Below are 20426 nucleotides of genomic sequence, written 5' to 3'. Positions count from 1 at the left end.
CTTTCTGTGTCCCCCATTTCTTGTTCTTAGGAAATGGGCCTCATTCAGCCTCCAGGACATTCCCTGATTTCCAAGGGACAGGTTCAGACAGTTGCTGATCAGGGAAGGGAGGGGATGCAGAGACCAGGGAGGAGCCATCAAGAGACAATGGCACAGCCTTGGCGCAGGATCCTGGTTCCCTCTCAAGGGATACACATAATGATGTGGGCATCTTATACACCTAAGAGAAAAGTTATATTTCTTTTTTTTTCTTTTTTTCATCTTTTTGCCATTTCTAGGGCCGCTCCCGCAGCATATGGAGGTTCCCAGGCTTGGGGTCGAATCAGAGCTGTAACCACCAGCCTATGCCAGAGCCACAGCAGCATGGGATCCGAACCCCAAGCCACGTCTGCAACCTACACCCACAGCTCACAGCAACGCCGGATCCTTAACCCACTGAGCAAGGCCAGGGATCGAATCTGCAACCTCATGGTCCTAGTCAGATTCGTTAACCACTGCGTTGTGATGACAACTCCGAGAAAAGTTATATTTCTTATGCTTCTTTTAGAAATGAATACTTTAAAATTGAACAGCTGAGAGTCCTTCCTTGTCCTTCTCCTTGGCCTAATTGCACCCTAGACACAATTACCCGTAAACTAAAGATTAGGCACCCTGAACACAATTGCCTGTGGGTTTAAAATTATTAGCACATGATGTTTTTCAGGACCTTTCCTAGTTGGTTCTAATGTCTGATCAATATGCCCTTTTTGCAACTACCGTTATTCTAGGCAATAACCCAGAAGACCACCATCAGGATCAGGCCGAGATTTCCTGACTCCAGCTTTGATGACTAAGATTCCCCCAAAGAAAGAGGAATGCCTGTTTGTCCCAAACCCAATTCCCACCTGAAAACCTGTTTTTCTCCCTCTTACTATAAAACTCCCTGAAATTCTTCCCGATGGAGGGCACAGTCTTTAAAGCATCAGCCTGCTGTGGCCTCCTTTGCTTGGCAAAGCAATAAAAGCTATCTTTTTCTTCTTCACCCAAGATACTGTCTCTGTGTTTCTATTCGGCACTGGCAGACAGAGGCCAAGTTTCGGCAATACTTTTTTTTTTTTTTAAATAACAGAAGAGGATAGTTATTTTGAGCAGTTTTGCTGCCATAGTTAATAGATTCCTTGACTTCTCAGCCACTTATTTTCCTCTGATGCTTGCAAGTTCCTGGTCTGAGGCTAGCACGCCGACCCCAGCCACTCGACACTCTCCTTGCTGGTGCTGGTGATAAGAGGAAGAATCTGCTCTTCCTCAGGCTTTCTGACATTTAGATGTCCTGCCTGAAGTGAAAGTGTAAACCTATGTGTGTAGAATACGGAGTCTACCCCTTTAAAGAAGGCCTTTGGGGTTAGACTAAAGATACCCAAGATTTTCTGAAATTTCACCCTCTGTTTTTTTTTTTTTTTTTTTTTTTTCCCCTATGAGCTACTTTCCAATTATTCTCAGGTACTCTAAAGAAACCATAAGAGGCAGGACATTGAGATGCTGAGAGATGCTTGATTTTCAGGGCTTGATCTGAGCTGAATTGGCTAGCCGCCCCCACCCTCCTTTCCGAGATGGGACATCAAAAAGGGAACTGCAGAAGCTACAGCTATATGTAAACAAATAAGGGGAAAAAAGAACAATAATTAACATCCGAGCTGAGTTATTTTGCAAATGACATTCATGCAGTAAACGGAGAAACAATCCCTTTCTGAATAGTCACAGCGTGAGAGAGGGGATCACTGGGAATTCCCATTTTGGAAATACATCGCCACCTGGTGTTCCAAAACAGCATCACATCTATTTTATTTCACTTTAAATTTATTTGTTTGGGCTGTGCCCATGGCATGCATAAGTTCTGGGGCTAGGGATAGAACCTGAGCCTCAGCAGTGACAATGCCAGATCCTTCACCCAAAAAGCCACCAGGGAGCTCCAAAGTTTTATTTCTCTTTTAAAATTATTCCTATTAAAACTGTCAGGAGAGGCAAAGACATGCCAATGATTTTTAAACCAGATGGTTATAAATGACTTAGGAAGTACAATGACAAAGTGGATATTTAAATAGCTGCTCATTATTTTGTTTAAGCTTGGTGGTAGAAGAGGTCAAGGACTGAAGAAAAGATTGAAGGGTTGGCGTAAGGGCAAGGCTTCTGTCCCGGATTCTGATAGCTGGCTTAGATTACAGAGCTCCAGTGAAAGATCTTACATGATAACATGTGTGGATCCCAGCTGGGTGAGGTATTCTGGGAAGGCTTGCAAATGAACGCATCACAATTTAGAGAAAGGAAACTAGCTGCTTCCCTCGGTAAGTGGCGCTCAAACTCCAAGCAAATTTAGCTTGATCAATGACATCAACAAATCCTACTCTAGATGAATAATTTTTGGTTAAGTTATTAAGGTACATTTATTTGATAAAGCCTCATCAGGACAGGCTGAACCTAAAGCAGCAAGACGTTTATGGCAGCACGTGGCCCAGGCTCAAGCGCTCACCGTCCATGAAAAGGACAGAAAATCCAGAGCCTCTATAGACGGTTAGCATCCTAGGGACTCGAGATTATGTTCCAGGAATGGTTCGCCGTCTCTTTGGAGCCCTGGCTCTTTGCTCCAAGGAGAAAAGTCCAGGACAAAACAACGACACTGTGTTCTTCTGTCCAAAACAGTGATGCAAGTTAGCTACCAGCATTTTACACCACATTTAGTGGGGGCTCTGCAGACCTCCAAAATCTACCTTCCAAAGGTAAATGCTGGCCATTTGTGGAGATATTCAAGTTCAGAAACAAAATCCAAGCAAAGATTTTAGAAACTTGGCTAGCAGGCCCATGGGGGGTAAGTGCACAGCTTTCCGGGTCACCTCCTGGTCACCTCGTGGAGGGCGAGGCGTGGGGACCTGCAGCTCTGGTGTGTGGGTGCCACAGGGCAGGATGTGTTGGCCTCACAGGAGGACATGACACGCACTCGGTGCAGCAGCATCTGCCCACAAGACCCTTAAAGAAGTGGCATCTCCACTTATTTAAAAGGCCTGGAGCTGGAGTTCCCATCATGGCTCAGTGAGTTAAGAACCTGACTAATATCCATGAGGATGCAGGTTCAGTCCCTGGCCTCGCTCAGTGGGTTAAGGATCTGGAGTTGCCATGAGCTGTGGTGCAGGTCGAAGATGTGGCTCAGATCCTGAGTTTCTGTGGCTGAGGTATAGGCTGACAGCTGCAGCTCCAATTGCACTTCAGCCTGAGAACTTCCACATGCTGTGAGTATGGCCCTAAAAAACAAACAAACAAACAAACAAACAAAAAACAGGCGAAGAAGTGGCTGGCAGAGGGCCACGCAGGGCTGAGGGGCGGGAGAGCCATGGTCCCAGAGGTGATGCCAGCCTGGAGCCCGAAAGTGGAGGTGACTCGGGTCCTGGAGCCAGGAGGAAGGGGGTGGGCATTGGGAGAGAAGAGGCTCCAGGCCTGAGGGCAGGTGCTCCCCTCTCTGGAGGGCTGCCCGGGAAGGGGGGAAGGTCTGGGTCTGGAGGCAGGTGTGGAGTGGGGGCGTGGCCAGCTCAAGCGGCCCGTCCAGTAGGACCAAGAGGATCAGGAATGGATTTCCCCACGGGGTCCCTAGAAAAATTTAAGATCAGTTTCGGTGAAACGTCTGCCTTTGAAAGATTTGGGTGGAAACTGCCTCCTGCAGTAGAGACAAGCTTTTTGAGGGATTTACTGCAGAAGGAAGGAGAGAGGGTCGAGGTGGAAGAGGTGGCTCGTTCTTCATTTGTTTTATTTAAAAAAGGTAAACATGCTCTTATTATTTTGGTCAAACCCACCGCCTGTGGAAGTTCCAGGCTGGGGATCGAACCTGCGCCACAGCAGCGACCGGAGTGGCTGCAGTGACCATGCTGGATCCTTAACCCGCTGAGCCAGGAGAGAACTAAACACACTTTTATGCTGGGGAATTCCGAAGAGAGGGTACAGACTCTGGTGCTTAAGTGGGAGGGTTCTCTTTGCTAGAGACTCTCATTAATTGGCAGCTTTAAATATATCTGTGTATGAATATACTTTCATATTTAAAAAGTGGAAACTATTCCCTGCATTTCACTCACTGACTCACGTTAAATACCACCCTGCGGGAATGCCGCCAAAAAGTGCCAAAAAGCCATGTGCAGATCCTGCCTTGTTTTTGCCTGAAAGCCTGTCCCCCCAACCACCCCCGCCTCCTCCCTGACGTCCACCAGGCTCTAAACTCTAGTCAGACCTTCAAGGTTCAATGCCAGTAAGGATGAGGGAGCCGGGCTATGGCCACCACCTTGGTCTAAGCCCCCATGGTTTTTGGTGGCAGTACCTTCCCGCACCTCGCTCCACGCCTCCCTACTCCACGGTGGGCTGGCCTCCCTTATTCCAAAGACCCACTTCCCTAGGATCTGCCCTGCCCTTTCTGCTTTGACTTCTGAACGTCCTGTGGCATTTGAAGCCATCAAAGGCTCTGGGAACTGTCTTGGCTCTGCTCCTGTGATGATCTGTTTCTTCCTTCTCCCTCTTCCTCCTCCTCTTCTTTCCCCAGTTCCTTATTCTTTGTCTCCTTTCCACTCCGGTCCCAGCAGGACACGTGTCCTTGAATTCTGGGATGCGCACTCTGTCCCCTTCTTCCTGTCCACCCTCCTGGATGCGCCATCGCCCAGGCCACACCCTCGGGATCTTGGTCTGCATCTCCAGGTCAAGATTCTAGACCATCTTCTCAACCCCAGATGGTTCCCACGCACATCCAGCTTCGGACACCTCTGCTCATGCTCTTCCTGAAATGCCCCAGCATTAGTTCATGTTTCTGCTCTGTCCCCTGATGGCTTGTTCACACGAAACCTGCGGCCAGCCCTCGCCCTGCTCAGTTCCAGGCCAGAGCGCCCAGTCCCGGGGCTCAGCTCAGGGCCTCCTGCTCCCAGTGACCTGGCCTGTCTCAGAATCCACAAGGCCTGCTTGTGCTTCCTGCCTCTGCGGGCCCTGGTCCTTCAACCCTCCTGAGTCACAGAACCCTTGAGAACGTGGCAAAAACCATTAGCTCTCTTTCCAAATTACACCGCGCACTGAGTTTGTAAATCTGTAATTCCCTGCAGGCCTGACCTGGCCTTTCTGGGGTCAGTGGATGTCAGACAAAAACCTTCTGATCAGAACCTAAACATTTCTAATCATTTTATGTTTTTCAATCAGCTCAACTCTTAATTCTCTTGGCAAAAGATCATGTCATGTCCATTTTTTTTCATTGTCTTCCTGGTTCTGAGCATCGGTTTATGAACCTACAACCCTTTCCTTATGGACAGGCTGAAATGGCCCCAGACAATGCCAGCCCAGGCCCCAGATGCGGGATGAAGTGTGGCCTGACCTGGAGCCGCAGCGTGAGCCCGTCCCATCACTTACGTGATCAGCTCTTTTTTGAGGTCTCTCGTGTGGAGCTTGGGTTTAGGGCTTGGTATGGAGGCCTCTCCAGGAAACTTCTTTTCCTCTAAGCTTTCTAGAGAGCTCACGGGGTCTTTCTGGAAAAAAAAAAAAAAAAAAAGTACAGAAGCCCAGAAGGCATTAGGGAACTTGGGGAAGACAACGGTATTTGAAATCATCAGGGTCAAATTTGACTTTTGGCTTAAAGACTTAGCTGAAATTCCTTATAGAATTTTACACAAAATAAATAAGGTAATGACAATAAGGGTGTATCTGGACTGTGAGGCACCTTTAGTCTTGGTGAAGAATGAGAAATTATAATTCATAGGGACACCTTTCAAAAGTGCACATTTCGGCAAATATAACTACAGAGGTATTTCTTGAGCTATGTAAATAAGTTAGTATTTTAATATGTTTCAAGTTTTATGGTATAATGAACACTTCCTAGAGAACATAGGAATCGGTTTTATGCACACTGGTAAAACAAGAAAATACTGCAAAAATGAATTACACAGTTTTAAATGGAGAGGGAAGAGGTAAATTTAGGATAATAGAATGCCCCTTCTGTTACACAAATGATTAAGATTTAAGTTGTTTAAATATGTAGTAACTGAGTCCACAATACCTGGACAGCATTTCATTTGACTTCTCTGGATAATTGCTTCTGTTCTCATATAACTTCCTGTTTGTTTTAACCACCTCTTTTGCTAAGTTGGTATTTTGTAATGCTTTGACTCACTGGATGGAATTTCTTATTGGATTATCACTCATTTTCATGTCCTTTTTTTTTTTTTTTTAAGGTCTCACCCACGGCATATGGAGGTTCCCAGGCTAGCTCGAATCAGAGGTACAGCTGCCAGCCTACACCACAGCCACAGCAATGCCAGATCTGAGCCAGGTCTGCAACCTACACCACAGCTCATGGCAACTCCTGATCTCTGACCCACTGAGCGAGGCCAGGGATCGAACCCGAAACCTTATGTTTCCCAGTCAGATTCATTTCTGCTGCGCCACGAGGGAACTCTCCTTCATGTCCTTTTTAAAAAATTTTTTTATTATAGTTGATTTACAGTGTTCTGTCAATTTCTGCTATACAGCAATGTGACCCAGTTATACATATACATATATATTTTTTCTTACATTATCCTCCATCATGTTCCATCACAAGTGACTAGATATGGTTCCCTGTGCTATACAGCGGGATCTCATTGCTTATCCACTCCAATTGCAATAGTTTGCATCTATTAACCCCAAACTCCCCGTGTCTCCCACTCCCTCCCCCTCCCCCTTGGCAACCACAAGTCTGTTCTCCAAGTCCATTCATTTCTTTTCTGTGGAAAGGTTCATTTGTGCCATATATTAGATTCCAGATGTGAGTGATATCATATGGTATTTGTCCTCTTTCCGACTTATTTCACTTGGTATGAGAGTCTCTAGTTCCATCCATGTTGCTGCAAATAGCATTTTTTGTTCATTTTTATGGCTGAGTAGTATTTCATTATGTATATATACCACATCTTAATCCATTCATCTGTTGATGGACATTTAGGTTGTTTCCATGTCTTGGCTATTGTGAATAGTGCTGCAACGAACATAGGGGTTCATGTATTTTTTTGAATGAAAGTTCTGTCCAGATATATGCCCAGGAGTGGGATTGTTGAGTCATATGGTAGTTCTATATTTAGTTTTCTGAGGAAACTCCATATTGTTTTTTCTTTTTTTTTCTTTTTATCTTTTTAGGGCCACACCTGTGGCATATGGGGGTTCCCAGGCTAGGGATCTAATCGGAGCTACAGCTGCCGGCCTACACCACAGCCATAGCAACACCAGATCTGAGCCAAGTCTGCGACCTACACTACAGTTCACGGCAACACTGGATCCTTTCCTTAACCCACTGAGTGAGGCCAAGGATCAAACCTGCATCCTCATGGTTCCTAGTTGGATTCGTTTCCACTGCACCAGGACAGGAACGCCCATGCTATTTTCCATAGTGGTTGCACAAATTTACATCCCCACCAACTGTGTAGGAGGGTTCCCTTTGTTCCACATCCTCTCCAGCATTTGTTATTTTTAGAATTATTAATATGGCCATTCTGACTGGTGGTGAGTGGTACTTCATACTAGTTTTGGTTGGCATTCCTCTAATAATTAATGATGTTAGGCATTTTTTCATGTGCCTGTTGGCCATCTGTATGTCTTCTTTGGATAAATGTCTGTTCAGGTCTTCTGCCCATTTTTCAGTTGGGTTGTTTGTTTTTTTGCTGTTGAGTTGAATGAGTTGTTTGTATATTTCAGAGATTAAGCCCTTGTTGGTTGCATAGTTTGAAATTATTTTCTCCCATTCCGTAGGTTGTCCTTTTTTTTTTTTTTTTTTTTTTTTAAATGGTTTGCTCTGCTGTGCAAAAGCTTGTTAGTTTGATTAGGTCCCATTGGTTTATTTTTGGTTTCATTTCTATTACTTTGGGAGACTGATTCAAGAAAACATTTGTCTGGTTGTTGTCAGAATATTTTCCCTATGTTCTCTTTTAGGAGTTTGATGGTATCTTGTCTTATGTTTAAGTCTTTAAGCCATTTTGAGTTCACGGCCTTCTTTTAAGCTTTGTGCTGATCCTGATTTGTAAGGAAGTCTAATTGATCCTTACAAATCATTTATTTACCATCTGATATATTATCTTACAGAAAGTTAAGGACGGTTTTACTCAATCACATAATTAGCTTACTTTCATCATTAAGCTTATATCCACTAAACATAATGTTTTCTGGGTTTAATATTAAAATCAGATTAACTAATATAAATAACTGTCTCTTGACTCTCAAAAGTATTGATCTATTTAAGATGAGAAAACAATTTTGAGTTATTCAAGGTCAATCTCATTTAAATCAAATGAATATGAAATTGTGAAGACAAATACAATTTTAATAATCTTAAGTCTACACTCAAAATCAATGGAAAAACAAAATCCCAACCAAAAAAAACTTCTAAGCCTTGATCTCAGTTATAAAGGCAAATGTAATTCCTTTTTTTTTTTTTTTTTTTTTTTTTTTTGCTTTATAGGGCCGCTTCCACCACATATGGAGGTTCCCAGGCTAGCAGTCCAATTGGAGCTGTAGCCGCCGGCCTATGCCACAGTCACAGCAATGTGGGATCAGAGCTACATCACGGCTCATGGCAACGCCAGATCCTTAACCCACTGAGCGAGGCCAGGGATCGAACCTGCGTCCTCATGAGTATTAGTCAGATTTGTTACCGCCGAGCCACGTTGCAACTCCAGTTACTTTGTTTTTAAATACACCATTTAAATATAAAGAGAAATGGGCACTTTATCATAGTGGCCCCTAAGCTAACAAATGAAGGGATACTTTAATGTGGCTTCCTTAGAATCTATAGAAAATAAGTGAACGATACTTATCCTTTTCAGGTTTTAGAGTGTAAACACCTGAAGTGAAATAATTTCTAATTATAAGACCTTAATTCTGATAATCTACCATCTATTCCATTTGGAGGTAACTGGAATTCAGCCTGGAGAGTATTTTCCACTATAATTTATAAATGTCTTGGTCTCTTGAACTCAGAAATGATAACTCCGATTTCACCTCAATGTGGAACAGCCTTCGTTTTTCTGTTCAGAGGCTGAATTTTTCCATAAAAATGGCATAAAGTAAAAAAGACCCATTTTATTATTTTCTTTGTGATAAACTTAAGAACAAAGCTTCTCTAAGAAGGCATGTACATTTACACATGAACATATAAAGGCTGTCAGCTGTTTGTCAAATCTGCACATCATAGAAGACAAGGGAATAGGGGCTTTGAAAAAGCTGATCGGTTATGAAAGTTTAAGTTATTTGACTAAAATGCATTCAAAATTACTGCTTGCAGAATATATGGTATTTAACTTAGCCCAGTAGTATGTGGTAATGTTTTAATAGGATAATATTTTGTAACTTCTTTTAAAAACTCTCGTGTACGCAACTGCATTATGAAATACTTGTCTTTTGCTTTTTCCCCCTTCAGTATACTATATCTGGAAACTTGCAAAGAGCATATTATTAAAATACAGGTGATCATCACTAAAAGAAAGCTTAACTTTGTTACAGAAACATTTTTTTCTGGATAAACTCCTGGCATGCCATTAAAAAATACATCCATATCATTTGTCAGAATTGTTTCAAAATTTAAAGTATCATTTTGAGAATAATAATTTTATTCTGCGGCTCTGTAGGATAAAACACGGCCTATAAGTGTGTGTTTAGAGAGTATATGTGTGCAGTGAAATTCCTTTAACGTACAGATGGAAGTTTACATGGATTTCAGTAAAGACCGGAGCATGGCAGTAATATGAGTAACGGATAATAGCATCTGGCACTTTTAACATTTTAAGCCCTGAAATCTTTGGAGAACTGACAGTTGAATGAAACTGACAGCTCTAGTTATTTCTCAGCACTTTCCTTTCGAGATATTTTGAGTTTTTTCCAGATTCAGGATTTTTTTTGTAGGGGGCATCTGGACAGGCTATTTCACTGAGAGAGACAGACAATATTTTCTGAAAATTACCACCAAAATTAAGCAACTGTTGTGCATATGAACTAGATAACAATGAATTAGAAATAATCGCCTAGTTTCTGGTCGTGGGCTGGGTGTGGGGGTTGGGGACAGGAGGTGGGGGGTAGGAGCGGGCACCGGCCACTTTCACAGGGCACTGCTGGGGCCTTGGCAGCTTCTTGGCAGAGCTCGTGGGAGTGACAGTGGGGACCATCCCTGTCCCTGGCTTGCGTGGTCCCTCCTGTAACCAGGCAGGGGGCTCTGGTCCTTGTGTCCTGAGAAGCGGAGAGCGCAGTGGCCTCCTCCATGCGCACCTGGCCAAGGGCCACCGCTTCATTGTCCTCTTTCTTCTTTCTGCTTTTTCTCAGTAGCCCCAACTCTCTCCAGTTTGGGGTGTAGGTTTTTCCTTGTCCTTTTCTCCCTTCTCCTTTCTCTCCATTGTAGAGAAGTCCAGGCCCATTGTTTCATTTCCGTAGGACCAAGGAATGAAACCTTTAACCTCGTTGAGCCTCTATTTTCTCCTCCAAAAACTGTGAAAATAGTCCTACACTCCAGAACGGTTAGGATAACAAGATGCTGTGTATCAAGACCCTTAATTTCTATTCTTCCTGAATGCAGCGTCCCTCTGCTTCCCTCGTGATGAGGACAAGGAATACAATCCCCTTGTTCAAAATAATACCTATCAAGTATTGCCTTTCTCATCTCAGGATTCAGAACAGAATGTGAAAAATATTCTCTATTTGCAAATTACCTTGGCACAGATGAAGGAACAAAGAACAAGGGTGAGAAACCGTCCCAGGCGGTTGCGTGATTCAGAAGCATCTTTGTGTGTGACCAGCAGCGAATCACCCACGTTCCGAAAACCAGGACAATGAACACAAAGCTTAAAACATTTCTGTCAGCTCAAAGCCAGGGCAAGCACTTGGACTCTAAGAACTCACTCAACACCTCCGAAGTCGCCCTTGTCATTCTCAGCGACAGTGAATTCCCACGTAGCTTCTCAGTCGCAGGTGTCAGAATACTTAGGGTGCAAAGGGTAACGGTGAGTCTGCCCTGTCAGACTCGAGGTCAGCAAGCCATTCTGAAAAGAGCAGAAATCGAATCCAAACAAATCCATCTTCCCCAGGAACCTGCTGGGACATCAGACTGCCCCAGGTGCGTAAGCATCACACAGGAACGCAGTCCAGCTGAATCCATAAAGCTGCCGGGCAAGTCCATACGGCTTGGGGGATTATGCCCCAAATGAGACTGGGAATAAAGAGGGGGTGTTTGTCAGGAGCCTCCAGCTTCTGGCTGAAGATAAGACACATAGCCCAGGAGGCCCCTGAGGTGCTTCCTAGCCCCCAGAGACAGGAGTTTCCCAGAATACGAGGGTGCCCTGCACACATTGCCACACAAATGGCAACCGATGTCAAACCCACAAGGTCCCTGATGGAAGCAAGGACCCACTTTGCCTGGGTTCTGCCCAGGCCTAGACCAGACATCTGACACTGTGAGAACAGAAAGGCGATTCTGCCGAATGCTGACCGTGGCTGATGTATGCAAGGTTTGCCAGGATGAAGACAGAAAGTCCAAGCCCCTTCACATGGCACTGAGGTTCCCAGACACAGGGTTCACCCCACTGGGACCCCCCCAGGACAGGGATGCAGTTAGGCTTACTCTGCAAGGGACTATCCTTTATGGCACATGCCTTTAACTGGGCCCCACCTCCAGGTCTTGTGAGGAGGACTGGGTCCCCCAAGGAGGGGGGTGGCCGTAACTGGTTCGGCCAAGGAGTCCTGCAGACTGGAGGGTCCCATGTCAGGAGCTGCCTTGCATGAAGTAGGCTGATTCAAGTATCTTGCTCTTGTCCTGGCTGTGCTTCCCCCTGCCTCCTACTCCATCTCAGACCTGGGAACAGAGGGACTACCCCAGGACCATGGGCAGAGCTCAGACCTCAGTGCAGAGGGACTGTCCCTGGGGACCACGGGCAGATTTCTGTGCTATGATGACATAAACTAGGAGTAACTTCTGTTACTTTGCAGGAGCCTGAAGTGGTCTTGGGGGTGTGGTCCAGGGCAGCGGTGCCAGCTCAGTCACCACCTGAGGTGAACCAGCTTTGGATGTTTTGCAGGTGTCAGTTTTATAATTCATTACAATCAAACATATATTGGTTTAAGAAATGGTTCTCCCCAAACAGTGTTATGATGGATGAACCAAGACCATGCCTCCATACGTGGGGTGAATTTTTAGAAGCCATGCAGCAGAGAGTGACTGAGCCTGGCATTGTTCAGCCCCTCCCCTCCCCGTGGTGTGGCCAATGGTGGCCCAGAGCCTGCCTTGGTTCCTGGGGGGTACCTCTGGGAGCCCGCATCCAACCAACCCTCCCTGTCCCTCCCTGTGTGCTGAGAGGTTCTTCTATGTGACCTGGGTGACACAGGTGTCTTCCTACGGGACCTGGCACGTGTATGGAGGAAGCGTGTCCTGTGTGGTGCCACAGTCTGGGCCCATCTTACTGCCTGGAAGTGGGGTGCAGTGAAAGTTCAGGGAGGGGGAGAAAAGAAGAAAGGGATGGGGGGGGGAGGGAGGGAGGGGGACGGGAAGTAGCCCAAGCTTGTGATCACTGTGGTTTACGCTGACTCACTCCCAGAGATGCTAAATATAAACTAGACTCAAATTCGTCTCCCAGAAGTCTCTGAACTGCACAAGCTGGAAGGACATGAGGCATATTTCCAAATGACCATAGCAATTCTTTAAACATGTCAACCAACACATATCAGTCACTTTCCTGATGCAAAAGAGAATCATTCCCAGTAATACTGGGGTCCCACCTGCAGTGACAAAGAGTCTAAATAGTGCAGGGTCCGGCCATGAGCTCTTCCAAACGACACTGAGACCAGCCAGGGGCTCTACCTATGCCATGAAGCCTGATGGATTCCTACATCAATTCCTTTGGTGGTGGTGGTGGGGGGGAACCACCACCAGGGACAACCCAGAATCCACAAAGGACCTCCCTGACTCTGGGGCTGAGACGGCTCAGACGCCCAGTGTCCATGGCCAGGCCTAGACCCAGCTCTGCACCTGCCTCTCAGGAAACCAAGGAGAAAGCGGCCGAGCTGGGTCCTTGCCTTTGGTTTGTCCCTGTGTTCCAGCCCCTTGAGCAGAGAGCACCCAAGGTTGGCATCTCAGTGTTGAGCGGCAGGCTGGGCCTCACAGGCTGCATGCGGGGGCGGGGGGGACAGACATCACCTCTCATGCAGCACACAGCACACTACAGCCTTCATGGGGACACAACGCGCTGATGACACAGAGCTTTAGGGTGGATTGATTTACACATTTCTCCTGAAGTTCAAAGTCATCACTTTTATCAAAATCGCAAACAAGGGACAGAATTACGTATTACGTAAACAGGAACGTGAGAACGGAGCCAGGAAGAAACAGGGGACCAGGCGCTCTGACGGCTCTCTGTCTCCCGTGTATGGATTGATCTTGAAGCCATACCTCGTTCCCCTCGTCTGTCTTCCCCTGGGCTTTGCTATAGTTGATAGGCGTGTCCCAGCCCTCCTGGTCGCAGAGGGCCTGGTAGAACGCGGCATTGACCAAAATGCTGCTGGTTTTGAGCGAGGAAGAGGAAGCGGTGGGAATAGAAGCGTTCGTGGAAGTTAGGGGCGTGGCTTTGTCCAGGATGCGATTTCTTTTCATGCTTAAGTCCAACGTGCCATTTTCATCCACTTCTATCTCGGCTCCCTGGTGGACAGAAGGAAACAGAAAAATATTTAAGCAGTTTGCAGTGGCAGCCGAGCCATGTAGGGCTTTTAAAGGATCATTTTAAATGCAAGCTTTTATGTAAGTGTATCTGATTTTAAATCTCGCTTTCTGGTTTGCTTTGGTTAATGTTCAATTCTTAGGCAGACTTTTCAGAGCAGCCCCATTACCAAGCGTCGCGCTTCTGGATTTAAACAAAGTAAGCCTAATATAAATAAGGTGGTCCAAATACTAAATGCACTGGCTAAACCTGTTTTAGCTATTTTTTTTAAAGTTTAGCTTTAAATCTTCCTTTCTAGTTTGCAGAATAATCACGTCCAATTCATTCTTTAACGTATTAGCCCTTGGGTTTATAAAGATGGGTAATACTGCCTCCCCATCATGATATTAATCCAACATAAAAAACATGCAATAATAACCAGCTGGAGGAGAACTGTTATTGGAATATTAGGTTACGATGAAAGTGATATTTTACCCTTGAACCGGAAAAGCCTGGTTAACTTGTGGGGGGCGAGGGGGCGGGCCGTGCTAACCGTAGTTCCCCCTTGGGGCTTTGAGTGGGGGGATTAAAATCTACAGTGAAAACTCCAGAATAAAAGTGATTAGTTGCCAGATCCTTGGTAGGAGACCTTAATTCTGCCTCACATCTCCCGTTTCTCCTTGGGAGACCTTTGGCTGAGCTTCGTTTTGTTTTTAAGGTTCAAGTGCCAACAGAGTCCCCATGTGCCCTGGACCTTCCACAAGTCACATGCCTGAGGATGGTGCCTGTGGTCCTGAATCCTGAAGGCTGCCAGGCAGTAAGTCCCAGAATGTGGGGCGAATGAGCCTGTGTCTCTCCTAATTGGGGCAGATGAATGCCTTTCCGGTATTTTCGCTGTCACCCATCAATCCACAATCAACTTCTGGACTATGACTCTCCTCTTTTCCTTCCGACAGGCAAAGCAGAAGCTTTCTCTGAACACGTTCCCAAGATCTCTAATAGTCACCTCCGGGGGCTCATTTTAACTCCTTACTTAACACTCTGCCCTCATTCCTTCCCCAGTGGTCCCAGCCACCTCCAGGGACAACCCAGAGTCCACAAAGGACGCCCCCCCCCCCCCCCCGGCTCTGGGGCTGATACAGCTCAGACACCCACTGAGCAGCATCCCCCTGAGCTGGTGCCTGAGCGAAAACATAAAAGCATCTTTTCTGTTGGTTTATTTTACCTGCAAAGTTCCTGTCTCTCAGCCTACGAGGTAGATGTGTTTTCCTATATTTGCGGGAGGTAAATACACTTCTAATATATTTGTACTAAGATGCTTTGGCCGTATCTTTCTGTCCTTTTTAGTAAATAGTTTAATCTCCTGTGATAGTTTTAAGCCCTGAATTTCACAGTACAGCTTATCCGGGATAATAACTTAGTAACCACAACATCTTATGCCATCTGTATAATATCAAATACGTTTTTATACCAGCATTAATAAACCTTAGTTACAAACATCCAAGATATTAACCATATCGGTGCTGCATGCTCACTCCATGAGACAATGCATTCTGCCACGAGAACATCAAAACAATTTTTGGCTTCAAAACTGATACGTAACTATGGCAATGAAACAGAGCTATAGCAATCAAGTTTAATGGCCAATGTAAAGTAAAATGCTAAATATTGTAGTTGCTGACATTTTTCATAAAAAAATAAAAAACTTGGGTTAAGACTGCACAACCAACATTCACATAAAATTCCAGACCTCTGTGACAGATGGCTTAGGAAAAAGGAGCCACGTGACTGGGCTGCAGCGTTTTATAGTGCAAAACCCATAAATAGTGCAGATTTGAGCTCACTGAAAAAATATCAACTATTCCAAGACAACACTAATATACATTTTAGTTTTTACAGGAAAGAAATTTCCGCGTAAATTAAAAAATTAGAGGTTCTCAGAGTTGCAACAGCGATCCATCTTGAGTAATCATGGGCTAATGAAAAAAAAATCACTCCTAATGTTTAAAAGAGGTGCTTTTCTGTGCCCTGCGCCCCAGCCGGCTGCTCTGAGCACCTGACCGGGCTCAGGGAGCAGGCGGCCGTGCGGGCACAGATGGGCTTTAAGTGAGCTCACAGATGCATTCGACAATTACACACAGCATCAGAGAAGAGCCCCTTTCTGCCCGTGGAGGGGTGGATCTCACGTTTACTGCATGGAATTTATGCAGAGCAGTATCAATACACATCACTCTCTGCTTGAAACTCCAAATGGCAGGACAATGAAGAGGGGGTAGTGGGCAGTATGATCCTGACGGGGCACCCCCCCACCCCCCGACCCCTGATTCCTCATTTCTCAAAGGGCTGTTTTAGACCTTCTTTCAATCACTTCGCGGTTAAGTTTGGGGGTGCTGGGCATAGGTCTACTACCAATCATGTACTTTCCAACTTAGAAGTAACGTCGAAGACCATCACTTTTGAGTTATAGGTGCTACTGATGATGTATTTATTTATGAAATGTTCAAGAAAGCACATAATATTTTCAAGCTACTATATTTTGGGGGAAAGAAAATTGAAAAATATAGTCCCCCTGCCTTCACGGAATGTATTTGGTGCATACAGGACACTTTTAGTGAAATAGACTATAAATTATGATATTACATAATTTATATATAAGGTATACAATTATCAATTATTATTCAACTGAAAGTCGAGATAATTATTCATTATAATCCTTGTCTGTGACTCAGATGTCTGCCAACAGAGAAATGATTAATGAAATTATGCTGCATCTATGTAATGGCACATTATGTGACCAGTAAAATGATAATTATGAGGATTTTGTTGCAACGATGTTCACAACTAGGGAAAATGGGCAAATATTTGTTTTCTGAAGAACAAAAGGGAAAACAGGAATTTTTATATTTGTATGTAGAAGACAGGCTTACGGCTGTCTTTTGCCAATATTTTCCAGGCAAATGATAACATTATATTGTTTCAACAATTAAACATTATCTTATAGTTGAAGATGGTGATGAAGCAGAAAACCCAAATTGTTAATTTTACCTTAAATGTCCTGATTATGAAAAATATTAACTTTCAAGACACTGACAAACTAAGATAGCCTTGTTTTCTTTATTTGGCAAGTTTTCTGTTAATACCAGAGGTCCCACTACCTTGCCCCTGTGACTGGGTTAAAAGCAGGAGTATGGTTAGGGGCTCCTCAGCCTGGTTTCTACCCGGTCCCTTCCTGTTTCACGGGCTTCCGTTTGGAGAGTGTCTTTTTACCTTATTCTAGGGCTGAACCCATGGCATGTGGAGGTTCCCAGGCTAGGGGTCGAATCGGAGCTGTAGCCGCTGGTCTAATGCCACAGCCACAGCAACGTGTGGGATCCAAGGCGTGTCTGTGACCTACTCCACAGCTCACGGCAATGCCGGATCTTTAACCCACTGAGCAAGGCCAGGGATCGAACCAGCAACCTCATGGCACCTAGTCAGATTCGTTAACCACTGAGCCATGACAGGAACTCCAAGAGTGTCTTTTTGATATCAAAAATCCTTTGAAATATGTTTTCAAAAAAAAAAACAAACAAACAAAAAAAAAAAGAAATATGTTTTCAAAGTAGGCAAGGTATTAATCATAAACGAACTCAGGGATCTTATTCTCACTGAATAGCAACTGAATATTAAAACTATTAAGAACATAGACTTGTGAATTGCACTCAACACAAATCCAATGACGGCATTCAGAGGAGAGTGAGTGGCTGACAGTTAAATGTATAACCATTTTCCCCCAATCTTTGTCTGGCACTTGGAACCACAGTGAAATCTCTTGGGTGGACCAGCAGTCTGTACAGCACAGAAAGATAAGCTCTGCAAAAAGGCCATAAGTCGGACAGACATGAATTCACGTTAGCCCCCCCAGCTGTCACTGTGCCATTTGGAGGCAATTATTCAATACTGCCCCAATACTATTTCTTCACCTGCAAAATGGGATAGTAATATCTGCTTTGCAAAGCTCTAAAAGGATTGATGTGGGCAAAGTACTTATTTACAGGACCTGGCACATAGCAGGTGTTCAAAAAAACAACAACTAATAATAATGATGATGACAAGGATAGGATTGGGTGGACAGCATGAACCCCGCCCCCCCCATGCTATTCTACACGGAGGTAAAGTGATAGTTTCCCCACACATGTCTCATCTGGTTCCTTGAGATCCTGATTCGAGTCCCTCAGAATATTTCCCTGGTGATATAGAGCATCAGCTGACTTCATGTTAAAGTTACAGAAAAAGGCTGCTTTTGGATTCTCACCACCCCCAGGCTATTTCTGATAGCAGGCAGCAGGAACGGCGATGTGATATCATGTTGTTTCTAGGCCTTGTTCAAGCACAAAACAGACTTTGAACTTTAAGCATTTCAAGCAAGTGTCAATTTTTTGTTTTCTTTTAAGGCACACTGTGCATATGCCACTTTGTCTAAACAGGTGGAGAAAACACCAAAACAAACAACAGACCGCTTGGCAAGCAGCAGCAATTGGGATAAAGATAGACTTGCGCCTGTTCCTACCTCCGCTGACGCGAGGACAAGGAGGAAGGAAGATGGGGAGGAAAGAGATGGGGCCCGGGGCTCAGGGATCTCTGTAAACCCCAGCTGCTCAGCCCCCACTGCCGGTTTCTACTCAGCCAGGAGCTCATTTCAGGACCAGCGGTCATTAGACTAAAGGGGGAATGTTTGAAGCTGTGCTCCATGTGTGTTTTACCAACATATCAATTCCACGTGGAAATGAAGGGCATCATACAAATTTCAGGACCAAGGACAGTGCTAGTATTAAGAAGGGGCTCATCCTTCAGACCAAAGTATCCTTAACCATGACCCTCTCCACTAAGTGTTGTTAGGACTAACTGTTCCTCCCGACTTGATTCCTCAAAGAGATACGTAAGATGCTTGAGGGTGATTTCGGAGGGGTAGATGTGCTGTGTACGTGCTGGGTTGTGTATTAACAAATCAACAATTCCTTCTATGATCTACTTTTAGGATTTAGTGGATGTGAGTTGGGGCAGTGATGCAGTGATGGGCAATGTTAAGGCTGGCATCTCAGCACAGTGCTGGGCAGGGGCCTCGAAGGACGTGTTTTAGTGTTGGGTAGGTGGACGCTCAGGCTGAGAACCCATGGAAGGAGAACACTTTGGGATGTCCATATCATCCATCCTTGTTTTTAGAAGAAGTTCTCTTGCCTCTGACGTCAACCTCTGCCCCCTTATTTTTCATAAGAGTGGGGGCTGTGCAAATCATGAATTCACAACTTGGAGTCAGTTGTGAGGTTGCACTTAGCATGAAAAAAAGTCTGTTTTAGCCCTGACAAGTGAGCAGGGAGGCAATTTCAGGGTTAGTGTTCTTTGGCTCAGCTTCACAAGGTCATGCCCAGGTGGGACAGCATGATGGAATCTGTTCTCCTCTTGGGCTCTGTAGGGAACTTCAGGGAAGCTTACTGGGTAAAGAAAAGGACTGGAGGCAGAAGGAAAATAAGTCCCTTGTCCACGTCCGATCAAATACCCTAGAGAGCCACCCTCCTTCCCTGGACATTAGGAATGTCACCTGAGGATCCAGCTCTTTGCCTCGAATGACCACTTCTTTTATCCTTCTCTAACTGCAAGCTCCTTAATGGCAGGGTCTCTCATGGGCTTCAACCTGTGGCTTGGGCAGTCTAGCACCTACAGCTTTGGTTGGGACAGCTGAGTCCACCTGCCAGAATCCCTAATGCATCAAAAATGCTCTATGCTCAGCTACAGACGTCAAAGGGCAGGGAAAAGCCATGCATCTCCACATCCCTCTTTCTAAACTAGAAACTCAAGAGATCTCCAGATTTTGGCTAGCAAAATATACATGCTAATAGTCCACCCTGGAGGAAACACCAAATCCTGGTGGATAGAGAGCCAGGTCAGTATTCAACTTGGAGAGGATGATTGTTTACACTTCATCCTACACCAAGGAAAGGGCACAGAGCAGAAGGCAACACTGACAATAGAAGGGGCTGTCACTGGGCACCATTTGATCAGAGCCCATTTTTCTTTTTTCATTTTTTTTTTGGCTAAAATAATTACTTTTTGTGGTTTCAGGAATTTATGAGGTCCTCTTTTATACTTAGAAAATAGGATCCAACCAGGATAGAATTTTGCAAATTGTTGCAGTTGTGTGCAAACACCTGCCTGGTAGAAGGATTCTGCACAAGGTGACTTTGTAGTGTGCCATATTGATCCTATTTTAACAACCTCTATGGCAAATGAGATCTTTTTTCACGGGAAAAAGCTTTTAAAAAACTGCCAGCATCACAAACTCCTTCTGAAAGCCGATCATCGGTATGCTTTCTGTCTCTTTCACCCTCATCACCACATCAATGGCTTGGCTCCTGCAGTTAGGACCTGGCTGGCAGTCTGGAGGCTGAGCCATGTAGGGGTTCCTGTTCCTCAGGGTGGGCGTGCCTACTCCAGAGCAACCCCGGCAAACAGGGTGCTCCCCGCAGGAGCGTCAAGTGTATGCAGCGAGTTTGCGTTGAAATATGCCAATTTACAGTCACTTTGCAGACCAGAAATGTGTTTTAAAAAGAGAACATATATAGCTGAGGAAAAATACCTTCAAATTTGAGTCCTCTTTGTTCCATTCATTGTTTGGTTTCAGCAATTACTAGAACTTGGAGACTATGTAGGTGAAAGGCAGAATTCTGAGGAACAAAAAAGGATCTACCTGTGCAGGTGGAAAGCCTT

The 20426-nt window shown here is 45.0% G+C and overlaps 1 protein-coding gene across 39 annotated transcripts in view; it reads right to left on the bottom strand.

Moving 5' to 3' along the window:
- Positions 1 to 20426, bottom strand: part of ST18 (ST18 C2H2C-type zinc finger transcription factor) — a 300959-nt gene that overhangs the window by 29087 nt on the left and 251446 nt on the right. For 38 of the 39 annotated variants that reach the window (XR_014843833.1, XM_085022391.1, XM_085022393.1 and 35 more), the window contains 2 exons: positions 13439 to 13684; positions 5401 to 5516 (listed from right to left, as the gene is read on the bottom strand). Coding sequence is in view for 37 of the 39 variants with exons in the window: in XM_085022391.1 (XP_084878517.1) it covers positions 5401 to 5516; positions 13439 to 13684 (362 nt within the window). In the remaining 2 variants the exon portion in view is untranslated. Of the gene's footprint in view, positions 1 to 237; positions 436 to 3146; positions 5517 to 13438; positions 13685 to 20426 lie in introns of those variants that run through there. The other variant, XR_014843834.1, reaches the window with a different exon arrangement.

This window comes from Sus scrofa, chromosome 4, assembly GCF_054392235.1.
Source record: "Sus scrofa isolate SSC_HxYL_T2T_F1_AM1 chromosome 4, Sscrofa_HxYL_maternal_Yorkshire_Landrace_v2.0, whole genome shotgun sequence".
Taxonomy (NCBI): Eukaryota; Metazoa; Chordata; class Mammalia; order Artiodactyla; family Suidae; genus Sus; species Sus scrofa.
Note: the sequence above shows the minus strand (reverse complement) of the source record. Positions and strands in the feature narration are given on the sequence as shown.